The 26,004-nt window shown below is 66.8% G+C and overlaps 3 protein-coding genes across 3 annotated transcripts in view; 1 reads left to right on the top strand and 2 right to left on the bottom strand.

Moving 5' to 3' along the window:
- LOC128899049 (tenascin-X-like) overlaps positions 1–3,272 on the top strand; it is a 37,543-nt gene extending 34,271 nt beyond the window's left edge. The window contains exons 30-34 of the mRNA XM_054177180.1: positions 322–473; positions 871–967; positions 1,589–1,750; positions 2,521–2,684; positions 3,151–3,272. Coding sequence (XP_054033155.1) covers positions 322–473; positions 871–967; positions 1,589–1,750; positions 2,521–2,684; positions 3,151–3,231 — 656 coding nt within the window. The 3' untranslated portion in view covers positions 3,232–3,272. The remainder of the gene's footprint in view (positions 1–321; positions 474–870; positions 968–1,588; positions 1,751–2,520; positions 2,685–3,150) is intronic.
- Positions 3,273–3,991: 719 nt separating this feature from the next.
- Positions 3,992–11,798, bottom strand: LOC128899048 (steroid 21-hydroxylase). Its single transcript, XM_054177178.1, has 11 exons — positions 11,782–11,798; positions 11,588–11,694; positions 10,776–10,865; positions 10,105–10,256; positions 9,349–9,444; positions 8,535–8,642; positions 7,965–8,051; positions 7,432–7,617; positions 6,766–6,935; positions 5,020–5,123; positions 3,992–4,341 (listed from the first exon to the last, which is right to left on the bottom strand). Exons 1-11 carry the CDS (start codon positions 11,796–11,798, stop codon positions 3,992–3,994), a joined length of 1,467 nt encoding a protein of 488 aa, XP_054033153.1.
- Positions 11,799–12,871: 1,073 nt separating this feature from the next.
- Positions 12,872–21,267, bottom strand: LOC128899083 (histone H3-like centromeric protein A). The gene is made up of 4 exons (XM_054177275.1): positions 21,162–21,267; positions 15,412–15,503; positions 13,962–14,039; positions 12,872–13,006 (listed from the first exon to the last, which is right to left on the bottom strand). Exons 1-4 carry the CDS (start codon positions 21,265–21,267, stop codon positions 12,872–12,874), a joined length of 411 nt encoding a protein of 136 aa, XP_054033250.1.
- Between the last annotated feature and the right edge of the window lie 4,737 nt (positions 21,268–26,004).

The raw sequence follows: 26,004 nt of genomic DNA, 5'->3' as shown, positions 1-26,004 counted from the left end.
GGTGGGGGGGACCCAGACACCTGAGCCCCTGGGAGTGCTGGGTCCTTTGGTGGGGGGTCCTAGGGTGGGGGGGTTCTTGGGTGGGGGGAATGCAGTGGCCTGAAGCCCTGGGTTTGAGGGGCTGCTGGGTTCTTTAGGGGGGGTTCCAGGGTGGAGGGTCCCAGGGTGGGGGTCTCCTGAGTGGGGAGCATGCAATGCCCTCAGCCCCTGGGTCTGGGGGTTGCTGGGTGTATGGGTGGGGGGCAGCTGTGTCCCCATTGGTCCCTAGGGTGACATTGGGGTGTCACACCCCCCACCTCTGTGTCCCCTCCCCCCCCGCAGCTCCTCTGCCCCACCCCCACCCGCGGGACTGCGCCGAGGAGCAGCTCAATGGTCCTGGCCCCTCCCGCCAGAGCCTCATCTTCCTCGGGGGCGACCCCCACAGGCCCCTGACTGTCTTCTGTGACATGGAGACCGACGGCGGTGGCTGGCTGGTGGGCACGGGGGGCAACTGGGAGGGACTGGGGGGCTATGGGGAGTGGAAATGAGAGGCAGTAGGAGCAGGGGGAGGGCACCTGAGGGTCCTGAGGGGCCAGTGGGGGACCCTGGGGAACGCTGGGGGCTCTTGAGAAGGTCGGGTGGGAGATGGGAGAGTTGTTGGGGAGGAGGTCCTGGGGGTCTCTTGGCCCCTGGAGGGTGGGGGGATGGTTCTGGGGGGCTCTGATAGGTCTTGGGGGGCTCCCGGGGGGCTCTTGGTCTATGGGGGGACCCTGGGGAGAATCTCAGAGGTTCCTGGAGAGGTCTTGGGGGGTCCTGGGTCATAGGGTGGGACTCTTGGGGGTCTCTGTTGGACATCCACCCCCTCAACCCCACCCTCTCCCCCCCCCCAAGGTGTTCCAGCGCCGCCAGGATGGGAGCACCGATTTCTGGCGGGGGTGGGAGGACTACGCCCGGGGCTTCGGCAACGTCAGTGGCGAGTTCTGGCTCGGTGAGGACCCCCCGGGGGCGGGGGCAGGCTGGGGAAGGAGGGGAGTGGGGGGTTGGGGGACACCGGCGGCTTGGGGGTTCGCCAGCAGCTTAGGGATGGGCAGGGGGTCGGGAGGGACTCAGGAGCACAGCTGGGGGAGAGGGCGGGGGGAGGGGGCTCCAAGAAAGGGTCTGAGTAGGGCACCCATGGGTGTGGGGGATGACAAAGGGCTCTGGGGGCACCTGAGGGGTCTGGGGGCACCCAAGGGCGTGGGGGGTGGGGGGTGACCAAGGAGCCTGGGGGACACCTAAGCTGTCAGGGGGCACCCAAGGGCGTGGGGGGCACCCAGGGGGTGTGAGGGGCACCCAAGGGTCTGGGGGGGGGGGTGACCAAGGAGCCTGGGGGGCACCTAAGCTGTCGGGGGGCACCCAAGGGCATGGGGGGCACCCAGGGGTCTGAGGGGCCACTTGGGTGGGTGACCAGGGTGGAACTCGGGTCTGGGGTGGTCCTGGGGGGGGAGCCGGGCAGGTACCCAGGAGCCTGGAGGAGCCCCCACGGGGGGCTCGGGGGTGCGAGCAGCAGGAGAAAGGGGGGGAGGGTCCGGACGTGTGGGCGGCGGCCGGACACGGACACGCGTGGCAGGGAACGAGGCCCTGCACGCCCTGACGGCCGAGACCCCCACGGAGCTACGCGTGGAGCTGCGCACCGCCGACGAGGAAGCCTTCGCCCGGTACCGAGACTTCGCCGTCGGCGGCCCCGAGGAGCACTTCAGGCTGAGCCTCGGCGCCTACCGCGGCACTGCCGGTACCGGGGGGCGGCGGGGCCCCGGGGGGACCCCGGGGGGATGCATAGAGGGGGTCCTAGGGGGGCACACTGGGGGTCTCTTGGCCCCTGGACGGAACCTTTTTGGGGGTCCTGATAGGTCTTGGAGGGGTCCTGGGGGGCTCTTGGTCCATGGGGGGGACCCTGGGGAGATTCTTGGAGGTCCCTGGAGGGGTCCTGAAAGGTCCTGGAGGGGTTTTAGGGGGGTCCTTGGTCCATGAAGGAGGTCCTAGGGGGGGACCCTGGGGGTCTCTTGGCCCACGGAGGGTGGGGGATGGTTCTTGGGGGTCCCAATAGGTCCTGGAGAGATGCTTTGAAGGGGTCCTGGGGGGCCTGGGGGGGCCCGGGGGGGTCCTGGAGCAGCTTCAGGGCATCCCTTGGCCCATGAAGAGGATCCTTAGGGGGGGAGAGGTCTTGGTGGTTCTTGGGGAGGGGGGCTATAGGGGAGGGGGGGCTATAGGGGAGGGGGGGCTATAAGGGAGGGGGGGGTTGGCTGGGTGGGTCCTGAAGGCGTCTTGGGGGATGACTTGGGGGTCTTGGGGGTTCCTGGTGGTTTCTAGGCAGGGGGAGGTCACAGTTCTTGGAACCATGTGAGGGTCCCTGGGAGAGGGTCCCTGAGGGGGGAGGGTCCTGAAGGGTCTCTGGCCCATGGAGGAAGGGGAAGGAAGGTCCCTGGCGGGGGGGGGGGGAAGGGTGGTCCCTGGTGGGGGCTGCCTGTGTGTCCCCTAGCCCACAGGGGGTCTGTCCCGCAGGGGATGCGCTCTCCTACCACGCCGGCAGCCCCTTCTCCACGCGGGACCGCGACCCCCACGGCCGCCCCCGGCCCTGCGCCGTCGCCTACACGGGAGCCTGGTGGTACCGGAACTGCCACTACGCCAACCTGAACGGCCGCTACGGGACCCCCACCCAGCACCAGGCACGGCGCGGGGGGGCCGGCAGGGGCAGCGGGGGGGATGGGGGGTTGGGGGGGGGCTAGGGAGTGGGGGAGGGCTGCCTGCTCTGTGGCCTCTTTGGGGGGTGCGGGGGGGATGTGGGAGTGGCGGGGAGGAGATGGGGAGGAGTGAGGAAGGGGTGGGATGGGGGTGGGAGGCAGGGGGTGGGGGCGTGGAGGAGGATGGGGGGTGGGGGTTGTGCGATATGGGGGGATGGGGATGGAGTGGGGAGTGCATGGAGTGGGGAGGGGATGTGGGGGGCGTGGGGGGCTGCGGGGGAATGAGGAGTGGGGGGGATGAGGTTCTGTGGGGATGGGGGGGCAGGGCGGGGGTCTTGGGGGTGGGGGTCTATGGGGGGGGTGTGGGAGGGTCCGGGGTACCCCTGGGGGTCTGCAGGGTGCCGTGGGGTGCCCGTGGGCACTGCAGGCTGACACCCCCCCTCCCCCCCAGGGCATCACCTGGTTCCCCTGGAAAGGCTTTGGGGTCTCCCTGCCCTTCACGGAGCTGAAGCTGCGGCCACAGAGCCCCTGAGGGGGGGGGGGAGGCAGAGACTGGGGAGGGGGCGGCTGGGGGGGGCGCAGAGTTTATTGGGGGACAATAAAAGCTGCTGGGAACCTCCTGCCCGAGAGGAGAGCAGAGCTGGGGGCTGGGGGCTTACTGGGGCCATACTGGGGGCTGCTGGGGGCTTACTGGGGCCATACTGGGGGCTGCTGGGGGCTTACTGGGGCCATACTGGCACTGGTTGCACTGGGGGGGCGCTGGTCAGGCTGGGGGGCACTGGTCAGACTGCGAGGGCACTGGTTGCACTGGGGGGGCACTGGTCAGACTGCGAGGGCACTGGTTGCACTGGGGGGGCACTGGTTGCACTGGGGGGGCGCTGGTCAGGCTGGGGGGCACCGGTCAGGCTAGGGGGCACTGGTCAGGCTGTGAGGGCACTGGTTGCACTTGGGGGACACTGGTCAGGCTGGGGGGCACTGGTTGCACTGGGGGGGCGCTGGTCAGGCTGGGGGGCACCGGTCAGGCTAGGGGGCACTGGTCAGACTGCGAGGGCACTGGTTGCACTGGGGGGGCGCTGGTCAGGCTGGGGGGCACTGGTTGCACTGGGGGGGGCACCGGTCAGGCTAGGGGGCGCTGGTCAGGCTGGGGGGCACTGGTTGCACTGGGGGGGCACTGGTCAGACTGCGAGGGCACTGGTTGCACTGGGGGGGCGCTGGTCAGGCTGGGGGGCACTGGTTGCACTGGGGGGGCGCTGGTCAGGCTGGGGGGCGCTGGTCAGGCTGGGGGGCACTGGTCAGACTGCGAGGGCACTGGTTGCACTGGGGGGGCGCTGGTCAGGCTGGGGGGCACTGGTTGCACTGGCGGGGGCAGTGGTCAGGCTGGGGGGCACCGCTCCAGCGGGGGCGGCGCAGGGCAGCAGCCGGACGCGGAAGGGAGGGCAGCGCAGGACGGTGCCAGCCGAGCCCCCGTCCAGCCGCGGCAGCGCCCCGGGCACGGCCGGCACCAGGCGGAAGCGGCGCAGGAGCTGCCCCAGGAACGCTGCCAGCTCCGCCCTGGCCACAGCCTCCCCCGGGCACGCCCGGGCGCCGCAGCCGAACGGCAGCAGCGGAGCCCTGCCCGGAGCCTCCGCGCACAGGAAGCGCTCTGCGGGCACAGCGGGCACGGGGCTCAGCGGGGCGGGGGGCACGGGGGGCACAGGGGGGTGAGTGGGGCAGAGGGGGCACAGAGGGGGCACGGGGGACACAGAGGGCACAGGTAGGGGTCGGGGGGCACAGGGGTCAGGGTGCAGAGGGGATTGGGGGCTCGGGGGGACACAGAGGGGCACGGGGGTGAGTGGGCCACAGGAGGGCACAGCGGGCAGGGGGGCACAGGGGACAGAGAGGTATTGGCGGGGGGGGGTCCAGGGGTTGTGGGGTAGCAGGAGTTGGGGTGGCTCCCATCTGGGGGTGTCCCAAGATTTGGGCTCCCATGGGGGGCGTCCCATTGGGGGAGTCCCATTCGGGGGGGGGGGGTGTCACACGATTTGGGGGGGGGGTATCAGATATTGGGGGGGGTCCCAGGAGTTGTGGGCAAGTCCCATTTAGGGAGTTCCACTGGGGGAGGGAACCCCATTGGGGGGGTCCCATTGGAGGGGGTTCCTCTTCAGGGGGTCCCAGGAGTTGGGGGGGGTCCGGTTCAAGGGGTCCCAGGAGTTGGGGGATCCTGTTTGGAAGGGTCCCATTTGGGGGCTTCTGTTTGGGGGGGCGTGGGCAAGATTTTCTGTGGGGGTGCCAGGAGCTGGGGGTGCCGGGGGGGGGGGGAGGGGTGGGGGGCAGTCCGTACCGGGCAGGAAGTCGTCCGGACGCTGCCAGCTCTGGGGGTCCCGGTGGGCAGCCAGCAGGTTGGGGATCAGGATGGAGCCGGCTGGGACCGGACAGCCCCCGAGGCTGGGGGGACAGGGGGGGACTGGGATGGACTGGGAGCTGCTGGGGCCAGGCTGGGACATGCTGGAGCCTACTGGGGCTATACTGGGAGCTTACTGGGGCCATGCTGGGACCAGCTGGGGCCATACTGGGACCAGCTGGAGCCTACTGGGGCTATACTGGGAGCTTACTGTGGCCCTACTGGGACCAGCTGGGGCCATACTGGGACCAGCTGGAGCCTACTGGGGCTATACTGGGAGCTTACTGTGGCCCTACTGGGACCAGCTGGGGCCATACTGGGACCAGCTGGAGCCTACTGGGGCTATACTGGGAGCTTACTGGGACCAGCTGGGGCCATACTGGGACCAGCTGGAGCTTACTGGGGCTATACTGGGAGCTTACTGGGGCCATACTGGGACCTGCTGGAGCTTACTGGGGCTATACTGGGAGCTTACTGTGGCCCTACTGGGACCAGCTGGGGCCATACTGGGACCAGCTGGAGCTTACTGGGGCTATACTGGGAGCTTACTGGGGCCATACTGGGACCAGCTGGGGCCATACTGGGACCAGCTGGGGCCATACTGGGACCAGCTGGAGCCTACTGGGGCTATACTGGGAGCTTACTGGGGCCATACTGGGACCAGCTGGAGCCATACTGGGACCAGCTGGAGCTTACTGGGGCTATACTGGGAGCTTACTGGGGCCATACTGGGACCAGCTGGGGCCATACTGGGACCAGCTGGAGCTTACTGGGGCTATACTGGGAGCTTACTGGGGCCATACTGGGACCTGCTGGAGCCAACTGTGGCCATACTGGGACCTGCTGGAGCCTACTGGGGCCATACTGGGAGTCATACCGAGACCTATTAGAACCTCTTGGGACTTACTGGTCCCTACTGCCCCCTGTTGGACTCTCCTGGCCCTACTGATCCATACTGCTCCTTACTGCTCCCTACCAGTTCCTGCTGGCCCTTACTGGTCCCCAGGCCGCCCCTGCTCCTCTGTCCTGGTCCCTGCTGGTCTGCAGAGCCTGGCTGGGGCGCTTGCTGCCGTGGTTCAGCTGATCAGATGCTGCTGGGTGAGAGGCTGGACCTGATCATCTCAAAGGCCTTTTCCAACCTGGCTGATTCTGTTCTATTCTACTGGTCCCTGCTGGTCCCCCCACTGGCCCACACTGGTCTGCACTGGCCTCTCCTGGTCCATACTGGTCCTTACTGGTTCCTACTGGTCCTTACTGGTTCCTACTGGCCCCTACTAGTCCACACTGACTCCTACAGGTCTGTACTGGGCCCTACTAGTCTCCACTAGTCCATACTGGCTCCTACTGGGCTATACTGGTCCCTACTGCCCCCTACTGGTCTTTACTGGCTCCTACTGGCCCCCCACTCATCTCTACTGGCCCATTCTGGGCCCTACTGGTCCCCACTGCTCCATATTGGTCTGTGGTGCTCTGTAGTGGTCCCTGCTATTGGCTCCTACTGGTCCCTACTGGTCCTTACTGGCCCACACTGGTCTGTACTGGCTCTACTAGTCTCCATTAGTCCATACTGCCCCCTCCTGGTCCTTACTGGTCCCTACTGCTCTGTGCTGGTCCCTATTGGTCTCCACTGGTCCCCGCTGGGGGTGCTGGGAGGTCCTGGTGGGCGATGAGGGTGCTGGGGGGTACCTGGTGTGGCGGCAGGCGCAGTGTGGCAGTGCCAGGGGCGCAGGGGGCCGCAGCCGCAGGGTCTCGGCGATGGTTGCCTGCAGCAGGGGCAGGCGCCCGGAGCCCCCCAGCTCGGGGGGGCCTGAGGGGCCCAGCTCCTGCCACAGCTCTGCCCTCAGCTGGTCCTGCAGCTGGCACAGGGCACAGCGAGGTCACAGCGGGCACAGAGAGGGCACAGAGAGGGCACAGAGAGGGCATGGGGAGGGGGAGTAGCGAGGGGGCACAGAGGCCACAGAGGGGGCACAGAAGGAGCATAGAGGGACACCGAGGGGCCCTTGGGGACAGGGTCAGGGGGCTACGGGGGCTGGGGCGCCCCTCTGTGGTACCCCAGTGAAGTGCAGCAGGAAGGCAGCAGCCAGAGGGAGGGGGATATGGATTGGGACACACACACAGGGGACCCCCCGGGGACCACCTGCGTGGCCTTGTGCAGAGTTGTGTGGACGTGGGGTTGGGGCGCCCCCGTGTGGCACCTTGGGGAAGTGCAGCGGGAGGCTGAGGATGGCCACAGGGAGGGAGATGTAGGGGGTACATGGGACAGGGGTTTGGGGGGGACGTAGGACCCCTTGGGGACCACCTGCGTGGCCTCGGGGCGCTGTGGGCAGGGGTTGGGGCGCCCCCGTGTGGCACCTCGGGGCGGTGCAGCAGGAAGGCCACAGCCCAGGTGAGGGCTGTGGCTGTGGTCTCGGTGCCGCCGATGAAGAGGTCAACCAAGGTCATGTGCAGCCGGGGGGGGCTCAGGGGACCCCCCTGGACGCTGGGGTCCCTCCCCTGCAGCGCTGCCAGCACCGTGTCCGAGGGGGGGGATGGGCACTCCTGCAGGGGGCAGCAGGGACTGACCTCCACCCCATCCACAGGGGGCTGTGTGCCCTGAACCCCTGTGACCACCCCCCCTGCCCCACTCCAAGCTCCTGGGCCCCCCCTGTTACCTCTGTGTCCCACTCACTCCCTGTGCCCCCAGCCCCCAAATGGGTCCCCCTGAACCCCTGTGGCTCCCCCGGACCCCCTGTGCCCCCTTTTGCCCCCCCTTAACGCTCTGGGTCAACCCCTATGCCACCCCCTCCCCCCAAACTCCTTCATTCCCCCCAAGCCCTCGTGACCACCCCTCCCTCCCGACCCCCTGTGCCCCGCCCCAGCTCCTGCCCCCCACCCCCACCCCCCACCTCGTGTCTCCGGATCTGGGTCTCCACGAAGCTGTCCCTGAGCTGCACCAGGCGCAGCAGCTGCCGCAGCCCAGGGTTGGGGAGCACCTGGGGGGGGAGGGGCGAGCCTGAGCCCACCAGGGACCCCCCAGCCCCCAGGGCCCTGTGGAGCCCCCCTCCCCAAGCTCCTTCTAGCCCCTCTAGCCACCCCCCAGCCCCTCTAGCCCCCCGCCCCTATCATCTCCCACCCCCAGAGCCCCCCCAGCCCTACCCCCCCTCCAGCCTCTTCCCCCCCCCAGAGACACCGCAGTTCCCACCCCCCCACCCCCACTCCTGTAGCCCCCAAACCCCTACAGGGCTCTCCCCACCATGCCCCCCTCACCCCGCCCCTACAGCCCCCCTTATAGCCCCCATAACCCCACCCCTATAGCCCCCCCAGCCCGTCTCAGACCGCCAGCCCCATACCCCCCCAGCCCCCCCCTCCAGCCCCTTACCAACCCCCTCATACCCTTACTACCCCCCGAGCCCCCACAGTCCCTAGAGCGCCTCCCCAGCCCCCCCGGCACCCCCCCGCGGTGTCCCCAGCCCCACCCGCAGCGCAGGGATGAGGTCCAGGACCCGAACGCTGCTGCGGCCCCAAACCTCCAGCAGCTGCAGCAGGCAGCGAGAGAAGCTCCGCAGCTCCTCCTCGGGGGGCGTCTGGGGACCCCCCCCCCCAAAACAAATACATGGCTGGGTGCCCCCACAGCCTGCCCCTGGCGCGCAGAGGGCACCCTGAAACTCCTGCCCCCCCCCCCCGACCTCTTGGCACCCCCAAAACTAGAGCCACCCCCAAAACTCTTGGTTCCCCCAAAACCCCTTGCCCCTCACCCCCCAAAAAACCTCCTGCCCCCCCCCCAGATCTCTCGCCCCAGACTCTCGGGTCCCCCTAGAACTCCTGGGCCCCCCCAGACCTCTTGCCCCCTCCCCCAAAAGTCCTGCCCCCCAGATCTCTTGGCACCCCCAAAACTATTGCCCACACCCTAAGCCTCTTGGGTTCCCCCAGACCTCTTGGACCCCCCCCCCCCCCGAACTCCTGCCCCCCACCACCCCCCAAACAACTTCTTGTCCCCCTCCCCAAAGCTTCTGAACCTCCCAAAAGCTCCTCCACACCCCCCTCCCCCCTTGAACTCTTGGGGTTCCCCCAAACACTTAGGTCTCCCTAACACTCTTGGGCCCCCCCCCCCAAAACTCTTTCCTCCCCCCTCCCCCCCCACCCTCTTGCCCCCCATTGCCCTTCTGAGCTCTCCTCCCTCCAAACGTTTTGGGGATGCCCTTCCCGGAGCCTCCTGGGTCCCACCCCCCCATCCTGGGTCTCCCCCAGGGTTTTGGGGGTGCGCCCCCCCCGGGGGGGCCCTGTCCCCACCATGTCCCCGAAGAGCAGGCGGCCAATGGTGCTGCAGCTGTGGAAGGAGAAGATCTCAAAGGGGTCCAGGGGAGCCCCCCCGTGGGACTGCAGCTCCTGGGTGGGCAGAGGGGTTTGGTGGGGGGCCCTAAAGGGGGGATTGGAGTCCCCCAAGGGGGTACTTGGGGATCCCTGGTGGGGTTGGGGATCTTCAGGGGGTCCTTTATTGGGGTTTTGGGGTGTCCTGGAGGAGGTGTTTGGGGACTAGGGAGTTCTGGGGGGTGCTGGGGGGTCAGGAGGAGGGTTTGGGGTTACCTCAGGTGAGGCTTTGGGGTGCCTGGGGGTGGTGTTTGGGAACTCTGTGAAGGTCTTGGGGTGCCCTGAGGGGTCAGGAGGGAGCTTGGGGTACCCCGGGGGGGGTGTTTGGGGTCACCTAAGGAGTTTTTGGGGTGTCCTGGGATGTCAGGAGGGGGTTTTGGGGTCTCCCAGGGAGGTTTCAGGGTCGCTTAAGGATGTCTTGGGGTACCCTGTGGGGTAAGGACGGGGGTTGGGGTCCCCTAGGTGAGGTTTGGGGTCACTTAAGGAGGTTTCAGGGTGCCCTGAGGGTGGCATTTGGGGACTATGAGGGAGTTTTGGGGTGTCCTGAGGGGTCTGGAGGGGGTTGGGGTCTCCCAGGGGGGGTTTGGGGGTCAGTTAAGGAGGCTCTGGGGTTCCCTAGGGGGTCAGGAGGGGGTTTTGGGGTCCCTTCAGGAGGCTCCGGGGTGCCCGGGGGGGTACCTGGCAGAGAGCCTCTGCCTGCTGCCTGAGGAGGGGTCGCAGCCTGCCCCCGGCCCTGGCCAGCGCCCCCCGGGCCGCCCCTCGCTGCCGGCGCCAGCTGGGGGTGGGGGGGCCCAGGGCCAGGTCCCGGCCCCCCCGCGACACCAGAGACCCTTTGGGGGGTCGGGGGGGGGGACACAGGGGTCAGAGATGTCCTGGGGACACCCCCCCCCCCCCCCGGAACCCATTGACCCCCCCGAGACCCCCTCCAGGATCCAGGGACCCTCTAGAATCCCCCAGCACTCAGGGACCCCTCAAAGACCACCCCCCAGCCCTAACTGAACCCCTCAGGGACCCCCTAGAACGCCCCCAGCACCCAAGGACCCTTCAGAGACCCCCCCCCAAAGACCTACTGACCCCTCAGAGTCCCCCCCAGTACCAACTGACCCCCGCCCGGGACTCCCTAGAACCCTCTCCGGTACCCAAGGACCCTTCAGAAACCCTCGCCAGCACTCGGGGACCCCCCCCAGGGACCCATCAGAGACCCCCCCCCAAAAAAAAACCTATTGACCCCTCAGAGACTCTCCCCAGCACGCAGAGACCCCTCAGAGTCCGCCCCCCAGGGACCCCCCCAGAAGCCTCCTAGCAGCCCACTGCCCCCCGGGAAGCCCTCCCCCCAGCCCACCCCGTACCCAGGTAGCTCGGGGGTCTCCCCAGCCAATCCCCCCAGTGCCTGGCCAGCGCCTCCCGGATGGCGCCCACCGAGCTCAGCACCAGCACCTCTGGGGGGCAGAGATAAGAAGAGGGGGCGGGGGGGAGCCCCAACACTGGGAGGGGACCCCAAGAAGGGAGGGCAAAGAGGGGAGGGGGCGTGGGAGGGGAGAAGTGGGGCTGGGATGGGGAGAGGGGGAAAAACTGGGGGAGCCCGGGGCAGAGCTGGGGGGGCCCGGGAGGGTCAGAGGGGATAGTTCTGGGAGGGGTGCAGGGGGTCGGGGGGCGCATATGGGGGGGGCATGGGGTGAGTTTGGGGGGGGGGGGTCAGTTTGAGGGGGTCCCAAGGGCCAGTTTAAGGCTCTCAGGGGTTTAGTTTGGGGGGGGTTCAGGGTGTTGGTTTTGGGGGCGTCCAAGGGGTCCGTTGGGAGGTGAGCAGGGGGTCAGTTTCAGGGGTCCCAGGGGGTCACTTCAGGGGTTCCCGGGGTCAGTGTGAGGGGGGTCTATGGGGTCAGTTTTGGGGGGTCCCAGGGGGTCAGCTGGGAGGGGCCTCAGGTCAGTTTCGGGCGGAGGTGGTCAGGGAGTCGCTTCGGGGGTCGCGGGGTCAGCCTCGGGGGGTCCCCGGGGTCAGTTTGGGGGTGTCAGGAGGTCGGTTTGGGGGAGGGGGGGGGGGGGGGTCCAAGGGGTCAGTTTGAGGGGGTTCAGGGGGTGGGTTTGGGGGACCCAGAGGATCAGTGCGGGGGTCCCCAGCGGTCCGCCCTCCCCACGCTCCCCCCCCCCCCCCCCCACTCACCGCGCCCCCCCAGGCGCATGCGCAGGACGGGGCCGTGCCTGAGCGCCAGGCGGTGCAGGTGCAGCGCCCCCTGGCGGTGCAGCAGGTGCAGCGCTCCCCCGGGCAGGCTGCGCACGGAGCTCCCCGCGGCGCCCCCGGCCGCGGCGCAGCCCCGCAGCAGCAGCAGCAGCGGCAGCAGCAGCAGCGCCCCCAGCAGCAGCAGCGCCGCCATGGCTCCGGGGGGGACACCCTCCGCGCCCCACTTTTATACAGGGGGGACCCTGCGGCACGCCCCCCCCCCCCCCATAGCTCCTCCTGCTGCCCTCATAGCCCTCCCCATTGCCCCTCCCACTCCCCCATTGCCCCCCCCAGCCCCTCCCCCCATAACCCCTCCCGCTCCGCCCCATAGCCCCCCCCCAGCCCCTCATACCCCCCCTCCCCACAGCCCCCCCCGCTCCCCCTCCGAAGCATCACCCGGGAGGGAAGAAGTTTTATTTATTGGGGGGAGGGGGGACGGGGGGGGGGCCCCTTATAGGGTTGGGGTCCTGAGAAGGGGGTCCCCAACTTGCGGAGGTCCTTTAAAAGGGGGTGGGGGGGTCTTGGAGGGGGGGTCCCATGGGGAGGGAGCCGTAGGGTGGGGGTCCCTTGGGGGGGTCCCAACGGGAGGAGGTCCTGGGGAGAGGCTGTCCCTACAGTAAGGCACTTGGGGGGCCGGGGGGGTGCGCACGCTATGGGGGAGTCCCAGGGTGGGGGTCCCGGGGGGTTGTTTTTGAGGGGGGGGTGCATGTCCCAGGGTGGGCAGCCCTGGGGAGGGTCTTGGGTGAGCGTCCCATGAGGCAGGGGGGGTGGCCCCCATGGCAGAGCACATTTCGGGGGGGACAGTCCCAGGGTGGGAGTCCCGGGGGCGATCTTTTGGGGGGGGGGGATCTCAGGGGGGGGATCCCTGGGGGGTTCCCATGGGGAAGGGGTCCCCATGGCAGGGCACATTCTGGGGCGGGGGGGGGGGTGCTCCATAATGGGGAAGCCCCAGGGTGGGGGTCCCCGGGGGACTCTTGGAGGGGGGTTCCCACGAGGAGAGGGGGTCCCTCGGGTGGGGGTCTCTCGGGGGACTGTGGGGGAGGTGTCCCCCTGGCAGGGCACATTCGGAGGGGGGGGGGGGGGAGGTGTGGGGGTCCGCATGGGGGGTTGGGAGGGTGGTCCCATTACCGGGGGGGAGGTTCCCGGTTTCGGCCATGCCCTTCCCCCAGCAAGGTGGGAGGGGGGTTTGGGGGGGGGGGGGGGGCACCGCCCCGGGGTGGGGGTCTCTCATCCCAGGCCCGCCTCGGAGCCGCGCAGGCGCCTGGCGAGCTGCAGGTCCTTGGGGTAGAGAGTGACCCTGCGGGCGTGCAGCGTGCACAGGTAGGCGTCCTCCAGCAGCAGCACCGTGAACGCCTCCGCCGCCTGCGCCCCGCCACGGGGGGGACCCCAACATCAGCGAGCGCCCCCCCGAAGCACAGCCCAGCCCCCCCCGCCGCGCAGCCTGCGGCGCACCCCCGAAGGCTTCCGCTGCCTGTGCCCCGAAATCAAAACCCATCCCCCGGCATGGCGACACCCCCTCCCCGGATCGGGACCCCCCCCCCCCCCAAATCAGCAACCCCCCACGACACCTCACAGCGACCCCCGGCGGCCGCACCGGGAACGCTTCTGCTGCCTGTGCCCCGAAACGGGGGGGGACCCCAAAATCGGCACCCACCCCCCAGCACTGCAGCACCCCCCCCCGAAAGAGAACCGCCCCCCCCCCCAGATCCCAGCCCCCCCCAAATCAGCCTCCCAAAATCAGGACCCAGCCCCCCTGGCCCTGCAGCCACCCCTGTGTGCCCCCCCCCGCAAAACATGCCCCCCCCCCCCCCCCCCCCCAAAGTCAGCAGCCCCTCCCCACTCCCTGGCACTGCAGGACCCCCCCAAATCAGCCACCCCCCCTGAAACCTGCACACCCCAAACCAGCACTGCAGCCCCCCCCCGGGTGCCCCCCAAACCACCCCCCAGCAGGGGGAGGGTCCCCCCAAATCAGCCCCCCCCATCCCCACTGCATCCCCTCCACCCCCCCCACCCCCACCCCTTGTGCCCCCCAATCCCCTCCCCCCAAACCAGCCCGGGGCAGGCAGCTGAACCCCAAACTGCCCCTCCCCAGCACCCATGGGAGCCTCTCCCCCCCCTCCCGGGGACCCCTCCAGCACCCATGGGCCACACCCAGCATCCCTGGGACCCTCTGCAGCCCAGCACCCAGGGGACCTCCAGCACTTATGGGACCTTCCCCAGGCTCTTCCAGCACCCTGGGACCCCTGAGACCCTCTCCAGCTTCCCCTCAGCACCCTGGGGACCCTCTCCACACCCCCCCTCGGCACCCCCTGCCCACCTCCTGCAGTGCCAGCAGGGCCATTCGCTGCCAGTGGTAATCGACCCCCCGGGTGAAGAGCAAACAGATCTCCCGCACCTGGCACGGGACAGGGACATGGGGGACACCTGGGGACAGCCTGGGGACACCTCCCTGGGGACACCTCCCTGGGGACACCTCCCTGGGGACCTTTTGGCCATGAGGACAGCATCACCCTGGGGCCGCTGAGGAGAGGGCCAGCTGGGGACACCTCCCTGGGGACACCACCCTGGGGACACCACCCTGGGGACACCACCCTGGGGACGCTGTGGGACAGCTGTGGTCACCCTGAGCATGAGGACAGCACCCTGGGGCCAGCTGGGGACACTGGGGACAGGGCCCTGGGGACACCTGGGGGGATACCTGGGGGACACCTTGGACATGAGGCCACTGCCACCCTGGGGACATCCCCAGTGGGGCCCTCATGGCCTGGGGGGGAGGGCAGGGGACAGCAGGTCCCAGGGGGAGGCCCCCGGGGGGGAGGGGGGGAGGGGACACAAGGACAGGAAAGGAGACCCAAGGCCACCACTTCGTCACAGGGAGGGGACAAGGACACGGAGGGGGGGAGGGGGGGGAACGACACAAGGACAAGGACATGAGGGGCAGGGCATGGATAGGACCCAGGGGGTGCCTTTGGGGGGATCCCTGGGGGGGCTTTGGGGATGCTTTGGGGGGGTTGAGGGTCCCAGGTGTGGATTTGGGTTGTACAGAGGGGATCTGGGGGCTCCCCGGGGTGGAGCTGGGGGGGCCCTAGGGGGAATCTGGAGGGGTCCCAGGGGGATTTTGGGGGTCCCAGGGTGGGGTTTGGGAGGGTCCCAGGAGGAATTTGGGGGGGATCCCAGGGGGAATTTTGGGGTTCCCAGTGTGGGGTTTGGGGGTCCCAGGGGAGCTTTGGGGGGGTCCCATAGGAACCTGAAAACATTTGGGGGGGGAGTCTGGGATGCTTTGGGGTCCCCCCCGGGCTGGTTTGGGGTCTCCTGGGGTCTGTTTCTGGGGGTGTCCCTCCCCCCAAGGCTGATTTTAGAGTCCCTGCAGGTCTGGGTTTGGGGTCCCCCTGCGGGGGCAATTTGGGGGTTTCCATGGGGTATACTTTGGGCTCCCCCCAGGGATGTTTTGGGGACCACCCAGGTTGTATTTTTGGGGTCCCCCAGCTACATTTTGGGGTCTCCCCGGGGTCAAGTTTGGGTCCCCCCAGGAGTCTATTTTTGGTTCCCCCCAGGTGTATTTTGGGTTCCCCCCGGGGTCTATTTTGGGGTCCCCCCAGGGTCTCTATTTGGAGGTCCCCCCCCGGTGTATCTCGAGACCCCTCCCAGGTGTATTTCAGGGTCGCCCCGGGGTGCTGCCCACCCCCACCCGGGTCTGGATTTGGGGTCCCCCCCGGGGTCTATTCTGGGTCCCCCCCAGGCGCGCTGGGGGTCCCCGGGGGTCTCACCAGGCGTGCGAAGGGCGCCGGCCGCAGCAGCAGCTTGGTGTTGCTCTGGTACTTGCGGATCTCCTGCAGCGCTACCTGCCCGGGGCGGCGCCCTGCGTGGCACAGTGCGCACCGCTGACCGGCACTGACCGGCACAGCGCGCACCGCTGACCGGCACTGACCGGCACAGCGCGCACCGCTGACCGGCACAGCGTGCACCGCTGACTGGCACTGACCGGCACAGCGCGCACCGCTGACCGGCACAGCGCGCACCGCTGACCGGCACTGACCGGCACAGCGCGCACCGCTGACCGGCACTGACCGGCACAGCGCGCACTGCTGACCGGCACAGCACCCAAGGCTGACCAGCACTGACCGGCACAGTGCGCACCGCTGACCGGCACAGCGCACACCGCTGACCGGCACAGCGCACACCGCTGACCGGCGCTGACCGGCACAGCGCACACCGCTGACCGGCACAGCACGCACCGCTGACCGGCACTGACCGGCACAGCGCCCGCTGCTGACCAGCACAGTGCGCACCGCTGACCGGCACTGACCGGCACAGCGCGCACCGCTGACCAGCACAGTGCGCACCGCTGACCGGCACTGCACCCGAGGCTGACCAGCACTGACCGGCACAGCGCGCAATGCTGACCGGCACAGCACGCAATGCTGACCAGCACAGTGTGCACCGCTGACCGGCACTGACCGGCACAGCGCTCGCCGCTGACCAGGACAGCATGCACTGCTGACCAGCGCTGACTGGCACAGTGCACACCACTGACCGGCACAGTGCACACTGCTGACCAACGCTGACCGGCACAGCACCCGAGGCTGACCGGCGCTAACCGGCACAGCTCACACCGCTGACCGGCACAGCGCCTGCAGCTGACTGACACTGACCACTGCTGACCGGCACAGCGCACGCGGCTGACTGACACTGACCACTGCTGACCAGCACAGCGCCTGCAGCTGACTGACGCTGACCACTGCTGACCGGCACAGCGCCTGCAGCTGACTGACGCTGACCACTGCTGACCGGCACAGCGCACGCGGCTGACTGACACTGACCACTGCTGACCAGCACAGCGCACGCGGCTGACTGACGCTGACCACTGCTGACCAGCACAGCGCACGCGGCTGACTGACGCTGACCACTGCTGACCAGCACAGCGCCTGCAGCTGACTGACACTGACCACTGCTGACCAGCACAGCGCACGCGGCTGACTGACACTGACCACTGCTGACCGGCACAGCGCACGCGGCTGACTGACACTGACCACTGCTGACCGGCACAGCGCCTGCAGCTGACTGACACTGACCACTGCTGACCAGCACAGCGCCTGCAGCTGACTGACACTGACCACTGCTGACCAGCACAGCGCACGCGGCTGACTGACACTGACCACTGCTGACCGGCACAGCGCACGCGGCTGACTGACACTGACCACTGCTGACCAGCACAGCGCACGCGGCTGACTGACACTGACCACTGCTGACCAGCACAGCGCACGCGGCTGACTGACACTGACCACTGCTGACCGGCACAGCGCCTGCAGCTGACTGACACTGACCACTGCTGACCAGCACAGCGCCTGCAGCTGACTGACACTGACCACTGCTGACCAGCACAGCGCACGCGGCTGACTGACACTGACCACTGCTGACCGGCACAGCGCACGCGGCTGACTGACACTGACCACTGCTGACCAGCGCAGCGCACGCGGCTGACTGACGCTGACCACTGCTGACCGGCACAGCGCACGCGGCTGACTGACACTGACCACTGCTGACCAGCACAGCGCACGCGGCTGACTGACACTGACCACTGCTGACCAGCACAGCGCACGCGGCTGACTGACACTGACCACTGCTGACCAGCACAGCGCACGCGGCTGACTGACGCTGACCACTGCTGACCAGCACAGCGCACGCGGCTGACTGACACTGACCACTGCTGACCGGCACAGCGCACGCGGCTGACTGACGCTGACCACTGCTGACCAGCACAGCGCCTGCAGCTGACTGACACTGACCACTGCTGACCGGCACAGCGCCTGCAGCTGACTGACACTGACCACTGCTGACCGGCACAGCGCCTGCAGCTGACTGACACTGACCACTGCTGACCGGCACAGCGCACGCGGCTGACTGACGCTGACCACTGCTGACCGGCACAGCGCACGCGGCTGACTGACACTGACCACTGCTGACCGGCACAGCGCACGCGGCTGACTGACACTGACCACTGCTGACCAGCACAGCGCACGCGGCTGACTGACACTGACCACTGCTGACCGGCACAGCGCCTGCAGCTGACTGACACTGACCACTGCTGACCGGCACAGCGCACGCGGCTGACTGACACTGACCACTGCTGACCGGCACAGCGCACGCGGCTGACTGACACTGACCACTGCTGACCGGCACAGCGCACGCGGCTGACTGACACTGACCACTGCTGACCAGCACAGCGCACGCGGCTGACTGACACTGACCACTGCTGACCGGCACAGCGCCTGCAGCTGACTGACACTGACCACTGCTGACCGGCACAGCGCACGCGGCTGACTGACACTGACCACTGCTGACCGGCACAGCGCACGCGGCTGACTGACACTGACCACTGCTGACCGGCACAGCGCACGCGGCTGACTGACACTGACCACTGCTGACCAGCACAGCGCACGCGGCTGACTGACACTGACCACTGCTGACCGGCACAGCGCCTGCAGCTGACTGACACTGACCACTGCTGACCGGCACAGCGCCTGCAGCTGACTGACGCTGACCACTGCTGACGGGCACAGCGCCTGCAGCTGACTGACGCTGACCACTGCTGACCGGCACAGCGCACGCGGCTGACACTGACCACTGCTGACCGGCACAGCGCCTGCAGCTGACTGACACTGACCACTGCTGACCGGCACAGCGCACGCGGCTGACACTGACCACTGCTGACCGGCACAGCGCCTGCAGCTGACTGACGCTGACCACTGCTGACCGGCACAGCGCACGCGGCTGACACTGACCACTGCTGACCGGCACAGCGCCTGCAGCTGACTGACACTGACCACTGCTGACCGGCACAGCGCCTGCAGCTGAGTGACACTGACCACTGCTGACCAGCACAGCGCCTGCAGCTGACTGACACTGACCACTGCTGACCAGCACAGCGCACGCGGCTGACTGACACTGACCACTGCTGACCAGCACAGCACCTGCAGCTGACTGACACTGACCACTGCTGACCAGCACAGCGCACGCGGCTGACTGACGCTGACCACTGCTGACCGGCACAGCGCACGCGGCTGACTGACACTGACCACTGCTGACCAGCACAGCGCACGCGGCTGACTGACGCTGACCACTGCTGACCAGCACAGCGCACGCGGCTGACTGACGCTGACCGCCGCTGACCGCCACTGTGCCAACCGCTGCCCGGCACAGCGACTGCAGCTGACTGACGCTGACCACTGCTGACCAGCACAGCGCACGCGGCTGACTGACGCTGACCACTGCTGACCAGCACAGCGCACGCGGCTGACTGACACTGACCACTGCTGACCAGCACAGCGCCTGCAGCTGACTGACACTGACCACTGCTGACCAGCACAGCGCCTGCAGCTGACTGACGCTGACCACTGCTGACCAGCACAGCGCACGCGGCTGACTGACGCTGACCACTGCTGACCGGCACAGCGCCTGCAGCTGACTGACACTGACCACTGCTGACCAGCACAGCGCACGCGGCTGACTGACGCTGACCACTGCTGACCGGCACAGCGCACGCGGCTGACTGACGCTGACCACTGCTGACCGGCACAGCGCCTGCAGCTGACTGACACTGACCACTGCTGACCAGCACAGCGCACGCGGCTGACTGACGCTGACCACTGCTGACCAGCACAGCGCACGCGGCTGACTGACGCTGACCACTGCTGACCAGCACAGCGCACGCGGCTGACTGACGCTGACCACTGCTGACCAGCACAGCGCACGCGGCTGACTGACGCTGACCACTGCTGACCAGCACAGCGCACGCGGCTGACTGACGCTGACCACTGCTGACCGGCACAGCGCCTGCAGCTGACTGACACTGACCACTGCTGACCGGCACAGCGCACGCGGCTGACTGACGCTGACCACTGCTGACCAGCACAGCGCACGCGGCCGACTGACGCTGACCACTGCTGACCAGCACAGCGCATGCGGCTGACTGACGCTGACCACTGCTGACCAGCACAGCGCACGCGGCTGACTGGCGCTGACCGCCGCTGACCAGCACAGCGCACGCGGCTGACTGGCGCTGACCGCCGCTGACCGCCACTGTGCCAACCGCTGCCCGGCACAGCGCCTGCCGCCAACCGCCGCTGCCCGGCACAGCGCCCGCAGCTGACCGACAGCCATCCAGCCAGACGTGGGGATCCATGGGGGTCTAGAGGGGTCTGTAGGGAGCTATGGGGATCGGGGGGGAGCTATGAAGGTCTATAGGGATCAGTGGGGATCTATGGGGGTCTGGGGGTCTATGGGAGTCTATAGGGATCCATGGGAGGCTATGGGGATCCATAGGGATCGGGGGCAGGATCCGTGGGGAGCCATAAGGATCTATGCAGAGTCTATGGGGATCCATGGAAAGCTACAGGGATCTGGGGGCATCTGTGGGGGGATCTATGGGGATCCATGTGCATCTAGGGGAATTGACTGGGGATCTATGGGGAGGCACAGAGATCTATGGGAAGCTCTATGGATCTGATGGTGTCTACAAGGGCTTGGAGAGAGCTACAGGGGCTGGGGAGGCTGTCTGGGGGCATCTGTAGGGCCCAGCATGCAGGGATGAGAGGCTGGGAGGGATCTACAGGGCCAGGAGGGAAATAAGAGAGTGATCTATAGGGACTGGAAGGAGGGATCCATAGGAATTGCAGTCAGGGGAACAGAGGGATCACTGGGCAAAGGGGGATTGAGAGGTGCTGGGAGAGAAGGAAGTGATCTATAGGGGCAGGGAGGAGATCCAGAGGGACTGCAAAGGGAGTGCAGGGGGATCTATAGGAGTCAGGAGAGATCTGTAGAGTCAGCAAGAGAGATAGAGAGGGATCTATAGGGCCAGGGGGATGACAGGAGGATCTCTAGGGATCTATCTGGCCCTGAGCAGGGAGTAACAGGAGGCTCCATCCAGTCAAGGATGGATCTACATGGCAGGGTGGGTGGGCAGGTGGCCATAGGGTCCAGGCTGAGGCTGTGTGTGGGGTCTAGGAGAGACCTACAGGGTCTGGGTGCAGGCGAAGGGGAAGATCTGGAGGGGTCTCTAGGGGCTGGGTAGGGGAAAGGGAAGGAAGGTACAAGCTGGGGATGGAGGCAGTCTGTAGGGGGGGGGAGGGGAAGAGGAATGTGCAGGACCTGGGAGAAACATCCAGGATCCAGTGGGATCTATGGGGGCTCGGGAGAGGATCCCTAGTGCTAGGGGGAGACATCTATAGGGTCAGGGCAGGGCAGGGTCCATAGGGGCCCCATAGGGGCCAGGGAAGGGCCTAAAGAGTCAGGCTGGTGGGGGGGCCATAGAGGAGTCCATAGGAAGGGGGTCGACAGAGTGGCCGCTAGGGAGGGGGTCCATAGAGAAGGGGTTCATAGAGGGGGGGCCCATAGAGGGGAGTTCATAGAGGGGGGTCTATAGAGGCGGGTCCACAGAGGGGGGGTTCATAGAGGGGGGTCCATGGGGGGGTCCACTCCCATCACTCACTGCGATGCACCGGGGGCCGTGGAGTGGGGCGCGGAAGCCGAGGTCGCGGCGGGGGCCGGCGGGCCGGGGTCGGGGGTGTCGGGGGTGTCGGGGGGGGCCTGATGCGGCGGGGGCTGGGGGGCTTGGGGCGGGGCATGGCCGGGCCTCGGCCGGCACCGCGGGGCTCAGGCGTCCGGTGGGGTCTGAAGGGGAACCGGAAGAGAGAGCGGAGAGTCAGGGGGGACCATGGGGGGGCCCCGGCGTCCGACTGCCCCTGCCCCCGCCCCCACCCCGGGATCCGGTCACACACACACAGACACCCACACCCCACACCCCCCCCCCCCCCCAAGACGTCAGCACCGAACCTCGGAGCCTGCCGCCGCCGCTCGGATTCAAACCTCGCGCTCTTACATCACTTCCGGCACTCCTCCACCGCCAGCCAATGGGCGGCCCCGCGGCCGCTCTGCGACACCGGAGGCCGCGACTCGATGGTGGCGCTGGAGGACCCAACTCGCTGCTCCCAGCGCGATGCCGGCGCTCCCAGAATGACCCTGGGGTGGGGCCAGTTGCCCCCAGCATGACCTCAGTATGATCCCAGTATGATCCCAGCTGCCCGCAGCCTAGTTCCAGATGCTCCCAGTTTATCCCAGTTGCACCCAGCATGCTCCCAGTCACTCCCAGTACGATTCCAGATGCTCCCAGTTTATCCCAGTTGCACCCAGCATGCTCCCAGTCACTCCCAGTACGATTCCAGATGCTCCCAGTTTATCCCAGTTGCACCCAGCATGCTCCCAGTCACTCCCAGTATGATTCCAGATGCTCCCAGTATAGCCCAGTTACACCCAGCATGCTCCCAGTATGATTCCAGATGCTCCCAGTATAGCCCAGTTACACCCAGCATGCTCCCAGTCGCTCCCAGTATGATTCCAGATGCTCCCAGTTTATCCCAGTTGCACCCAGCATGCTCCCAGTACGATTCCAGATGCTCCCAGTTTATCCCAGTTGCACCCAGCATGCTCCCAGTACAATTCCAGATGCTCCCAGTATATCCCAGTTGCACCCAGCATGCTCCCAGTACGATTCCAGATGCTCCCAGTATATCCCAGTTGCACCCAGCATGCTCCCAGTCTCTCCCAATATGGGCCCATTCACTCCCAGTATGATGCCAGTCACAGGCTCACAGGATGTTATTGGTTGGAAGGGACCTCTGGAGCTCATGGAGTCCCAGCCCCCTGCCAGAGCAGGACCACAGAATCCAGCTCAGGGCACACAGGAACACAGCCAGACAGGGCTGCAAAGGCTCCAGAGCAGGAGACTCCACAACCTCTCTGGGCAGCCTGCTCCAGGGCTCTGGGAGCCTCACAGTGCAGAAGTTCCTCCCCATGGTGAGGTGCAGCCTCCTGTGCTGCAGTTTATATCCATTGCCCCTTGGCCCATCCCAGGGCACAGTGGGCAGAGCCTGGCCCTGTCCCCTCCTTCTTTACCCCCAGCCCTCTGATATTTATAAACTTTTATTAGATGCCCTCTCAGCCTTCTCCTCTCCAGACCAAACAGCCCCAGGCAGCCCCAGGGGACCTCTCCTCCCCAGGCAGTGCTGCAGTCCCTTCAGCATCCTTGGAGCCCTCTCCTGGACTCTCTCCAGCAGATCCCTGTCCCTCTTGATCTGGGGAGCCCAGGCCTGGATTCCAGGTGTGGCCTCACCAGGGCAGAGTAGAAGGGGAGGAGAACCTCCCTGGCTCTGCTGGACACACTCCTCTGAGTGCAGCCCAGGATCCCCTAACAGTGAACCCCAGAATGTGTCCTGGAACTCAAAAATGTTCTTTAGTTTCCCTCTTGGCATCTCAAAATTATCCCCAGGGCTCCCAAAATGCCCCCCCCCCCGGGACCCCAGATGCCCCCAGGGCTTGTGGGGTGGTTATTTTGGCTGGTTTTGGGTGAGAGGTTGCCATGGGGGCCGGCACCTCTGGTCCCAGCAGCCTCCTCTCAGGCTGTGTTTGCCCAGAGCTGCCCAGGGTGGGCAGCCCTTAGCCTTCTGCCAGGAGACCTGGGGGGGCTAATGTGGGGGTTGGGGTCAGCACCCCAGCTGCTGGAAGGTGCTGGAGCTCCCTGCTGCCATCCAGGACTGAGCCAACTGCAGCCCTGGGGTCCCTCAAGGAGCATGGGCAGCACAGAGCAGGCCTTGGGCACTGCAGCTGCCTTTGGGTCAGGGGCACTGCCCCAGAGGGCACTGCTGGCGCTGGGCCCCTGCAGCCTGGGCTGGCTCCTGGTGCTGCTCCTGCTGCAGCCTTCCTTCCCCCCAGGAGCTGCTGCAGCAGGTGGCAGAATTGCAGCAGCTGCTGGTGTGGGAAGGGCCTCAGGAAGCCCAAGCCCTGTGCCCTGTGTGCCCAGCTTGCCTTCAGCACCCAGAGCCCTTTGGCCACTGCCAGCTGGCAGTGCTGGCACCCCCACAGCCAAGCCCAGTGGGTGCCCAGCACCTTGGCAGCCTGGATGGGAGCCTGGGGTGGTGCTGAGCTCTCTGCTCATTGTTCTTTGCCTTCTCTTTGCCTTCTCTCCTCAGCTGCTCTCAGCCCTGCACAAGCTGCAGGACACCTCCCTGAGTGCTGCCCTTGCTGGGGGTGTCCAAGAGCCCAGGGGGCTCCAGCAGTGGCTTGGTGCTGGACTCAGCTTGGCTGCAGGGCACCTCAGAGCCTGGCCTGGCCTGGTCTGTGAGCCCAGGGCTTGGGGCTGGGGGGTCCTCATGGGCAGGAGCCCCCATGTGGGGACAAAGGCTACTGGTGAGAGGAGGCCAGGACATGGTGGGGTACCCTCAGGGTCCCCAAACTGGGGGGCAGTGGAGGACTCCTCAGGTGGAGTGGGGAGGGAAGGACAGGAGGCTCCCACAATGCTGCTGCCCCCCTGTGTTTTCCTTACCCCTAGCCAGGAAGGGTCCAAACTGGCACTGCCATGGCCCTGCCCCCCACAATCCCTCTGCAGCCCCCCAGTCCTGGTCCTCTGGGGGTGGGGAGGTCCTTTCCTGCTGCCTGGGGGTGGGGACCGTTTTTGGTTCCTTTGGGATAGTTTTGGGGTGCAGGAGGGTAACTGAGGGTCCCAGGGAGGCACTGTGAGCTCTCAGGCTGCTGTTGTGCTCTCCCTGGGGGCATTATGGGCTGGGCCTTGACTCCTCCTGCTTGTGGCAGGGTCCAGCGTGGGCTGCCTGGGGGGGCACAGGGAGTTGGGGGAGGCTGTCTGGGGGGTTCAGGGCTTTATCCCCTCCCCAGCCTGCCAGTGCCTGCAGCTGGCTGTGCTGGGCCAGCAGCCAGGGGTGCTCCTGCCTCAGCCCTTGGGCTGGCAGCACAGTGCCTGCCCCTCGTGCTGGGCCTTCTGCAGAGCTGGGCAGGGAGGTTAAGGAGGTGTCAGCCTCACCCCAAACCCACAGCCCCCCCCGAGCACCCCTCCCAGCCCACCCAGACTGTCTTTGCTGGCTGCCAACTTCTGCTTCAGCTTCTCCACTTTGGCCTTGAGCCTCTTGTTCTGGCTGGAGGGGGAGGATTCCCCCCCAGGTCCCTCTTGCAGCTGCACATCAGGGGCCTGTGGTGCCCAGGTGCCCCCTGCCCTATCCAGTGTGCCAGGGTCAGCCAGGCCCTATCCAACCCCCAAATCCTGCATTATTATGAGCAGAGTTAGTCTGGAGAGGAGAAGGCTGAGAGGGGATCTAATAAATGCTGATGAAGACCTGAGGGCTGGGAGGCAGGAGGCAGGGGACAGGGACAGGGCCAGGGCCAGGGCCAGGCTCTGCTCACTGTGCCCTGGGGTGGGCCAAGGGGCAATGGATATAAACTGCAGCACAGGAGGCTGCACCTCACCATGGGGAGGAACTGTGAGGCTCCCAGAGCCCTGGAGCAGGCTGCCCAGAGAGGTTGTGGAGTCTCCTGCTCTGGAGCCTTTCCAGCCCTGTCTGGCTGTGTTCCTGTGTGCCCTGTGCTGGATTCCTGCTCTGGCAGGGGGCTGGGACTCCATGAGCTCCAGAGTTCCCTCCTGTTACAGATGACTCCAGGTAAAAGTTTCTGGTCACAATTTTATTGGCAATAAAAGACCATAGAAAGGCAATGAAGGGCAATAAAAGCAAGCAAAGCAAAGGTGCCAGTCTTCACCTCCCCAGCAGCTTCACAAGAGCTTGCTTCACCTTGCACAGCTGCAGCACCTGCACCCACAAACTTATGCTAAATGGAAGGCAGGCATTTGGTAATGAGCCTTGGAACAGGAGGGCAGACCCCTGCTCATGCACACTCTGCCTGGTCAGGGTCCTCCCCAGGGTCAAAAGATGAAGTCAGTGAGTCATCCTCTACTTTCTGTCTGCTGTCATGCATGCTCAGTTGTGCAGGCTTCTTATCTAAAGAGAACAAATCCCCAGGTCTGGATGGGACTGAGTCTTCTCCTCAGCCTTGGTGTCTCCAGCTAGCCAAGCACACTGCCTGTGTTTAAGTCTGTCAAACACACAGCTCTCCCTTTGTCCTCAGAACAGGCTGCTGCAAGCTTCACCCTTTAGAACAACCCACAACCACCACTGTGTTCACAACAGGTTCAAAGACGCTGCAGGCACAGTGCTGAGGCCATGGCTGAGTGGCCCTGGGTGGTGCTGGCTGGAGGCTCGGCCTGGATGGTCCCAGAGGCCTTTCCCAAGGGAACCATTCCATGGCTCCATGAGTCCAAGGCAAGGCTGAAGCCATCCTGGGAGACTTTACTGGGCAGAGCTGCAGCAGCCCAGGGCCAGCCTGGCAGAGCCCTGGGAGTCTTGGGGCTGCTAAGCTGGGCTGGGGCAGAGGGGCTGAGCCAGGGGGGCAGCGTGGGGCTGTGGGGATGTGGCACAGGGAGGGGCCAGGCACAGGGGAGGCTGCAGGCAGGGCCTGGCCGGTGG

Source organism: Dryobates pubescens, chromosome 39 (genome assembly GCF_014839835.1).
Source record: "Dryobates pubescens isolate bDryPub1 chromosome 39, bDryPub1.pri, whole genome shotgun sequence".
NCBI lineage: Eukaryota > Metazoa > Chordata > Aves > Piciformes > Picidae > Dryobates > Dryobates pubescens.
This window is presented reverse-complemented; position numbering and strand designations above follow the sequence as displayed.

Bases quoted from the DNA above. Each gene is read 5' to 3' on its own strand.
- LOC128899048 (XM_054177178.1), bottom strand. The intron at 10,866-11,587 runs GTGAGTGGGGGG...TCTGCCCCCCAG, and splicing joins CATGCGCCTGGGGGGGCGCG to AGGTGCTGGTGCTGAGCTCG. The intron at 5,124-6,765 runs GTACCCCCCAGC...CTGTCCCCCCAG, and splicing joins TGCGCCTGCCGCCACACCAG to CCTCGGGGGCTGTCCGGTCC.
- LOC128899083 (XM_054177275.1), bottom strand. From the start codon at position 21,267: ATGCCCCGCCCCAAGCCCCCCAGCCCCCGCCGCATCAGGCCCCCCCCG. The intron at 15,504-21,161 runs GCCCCACTCCAC...TGTGCCACGCAG, and splicing joins GCCGCGACCTCGGCTTCCGC to GGCGCCGCCCCGGGCAGGTA. The intron at 13,007-13,961 runs GTGGGCAGGGGG...GGCGGGGCGCAG, and splicing joins CCCTGCTGGCACTGCAGGAG to GCGGCGGAGGCGTTCACGGT.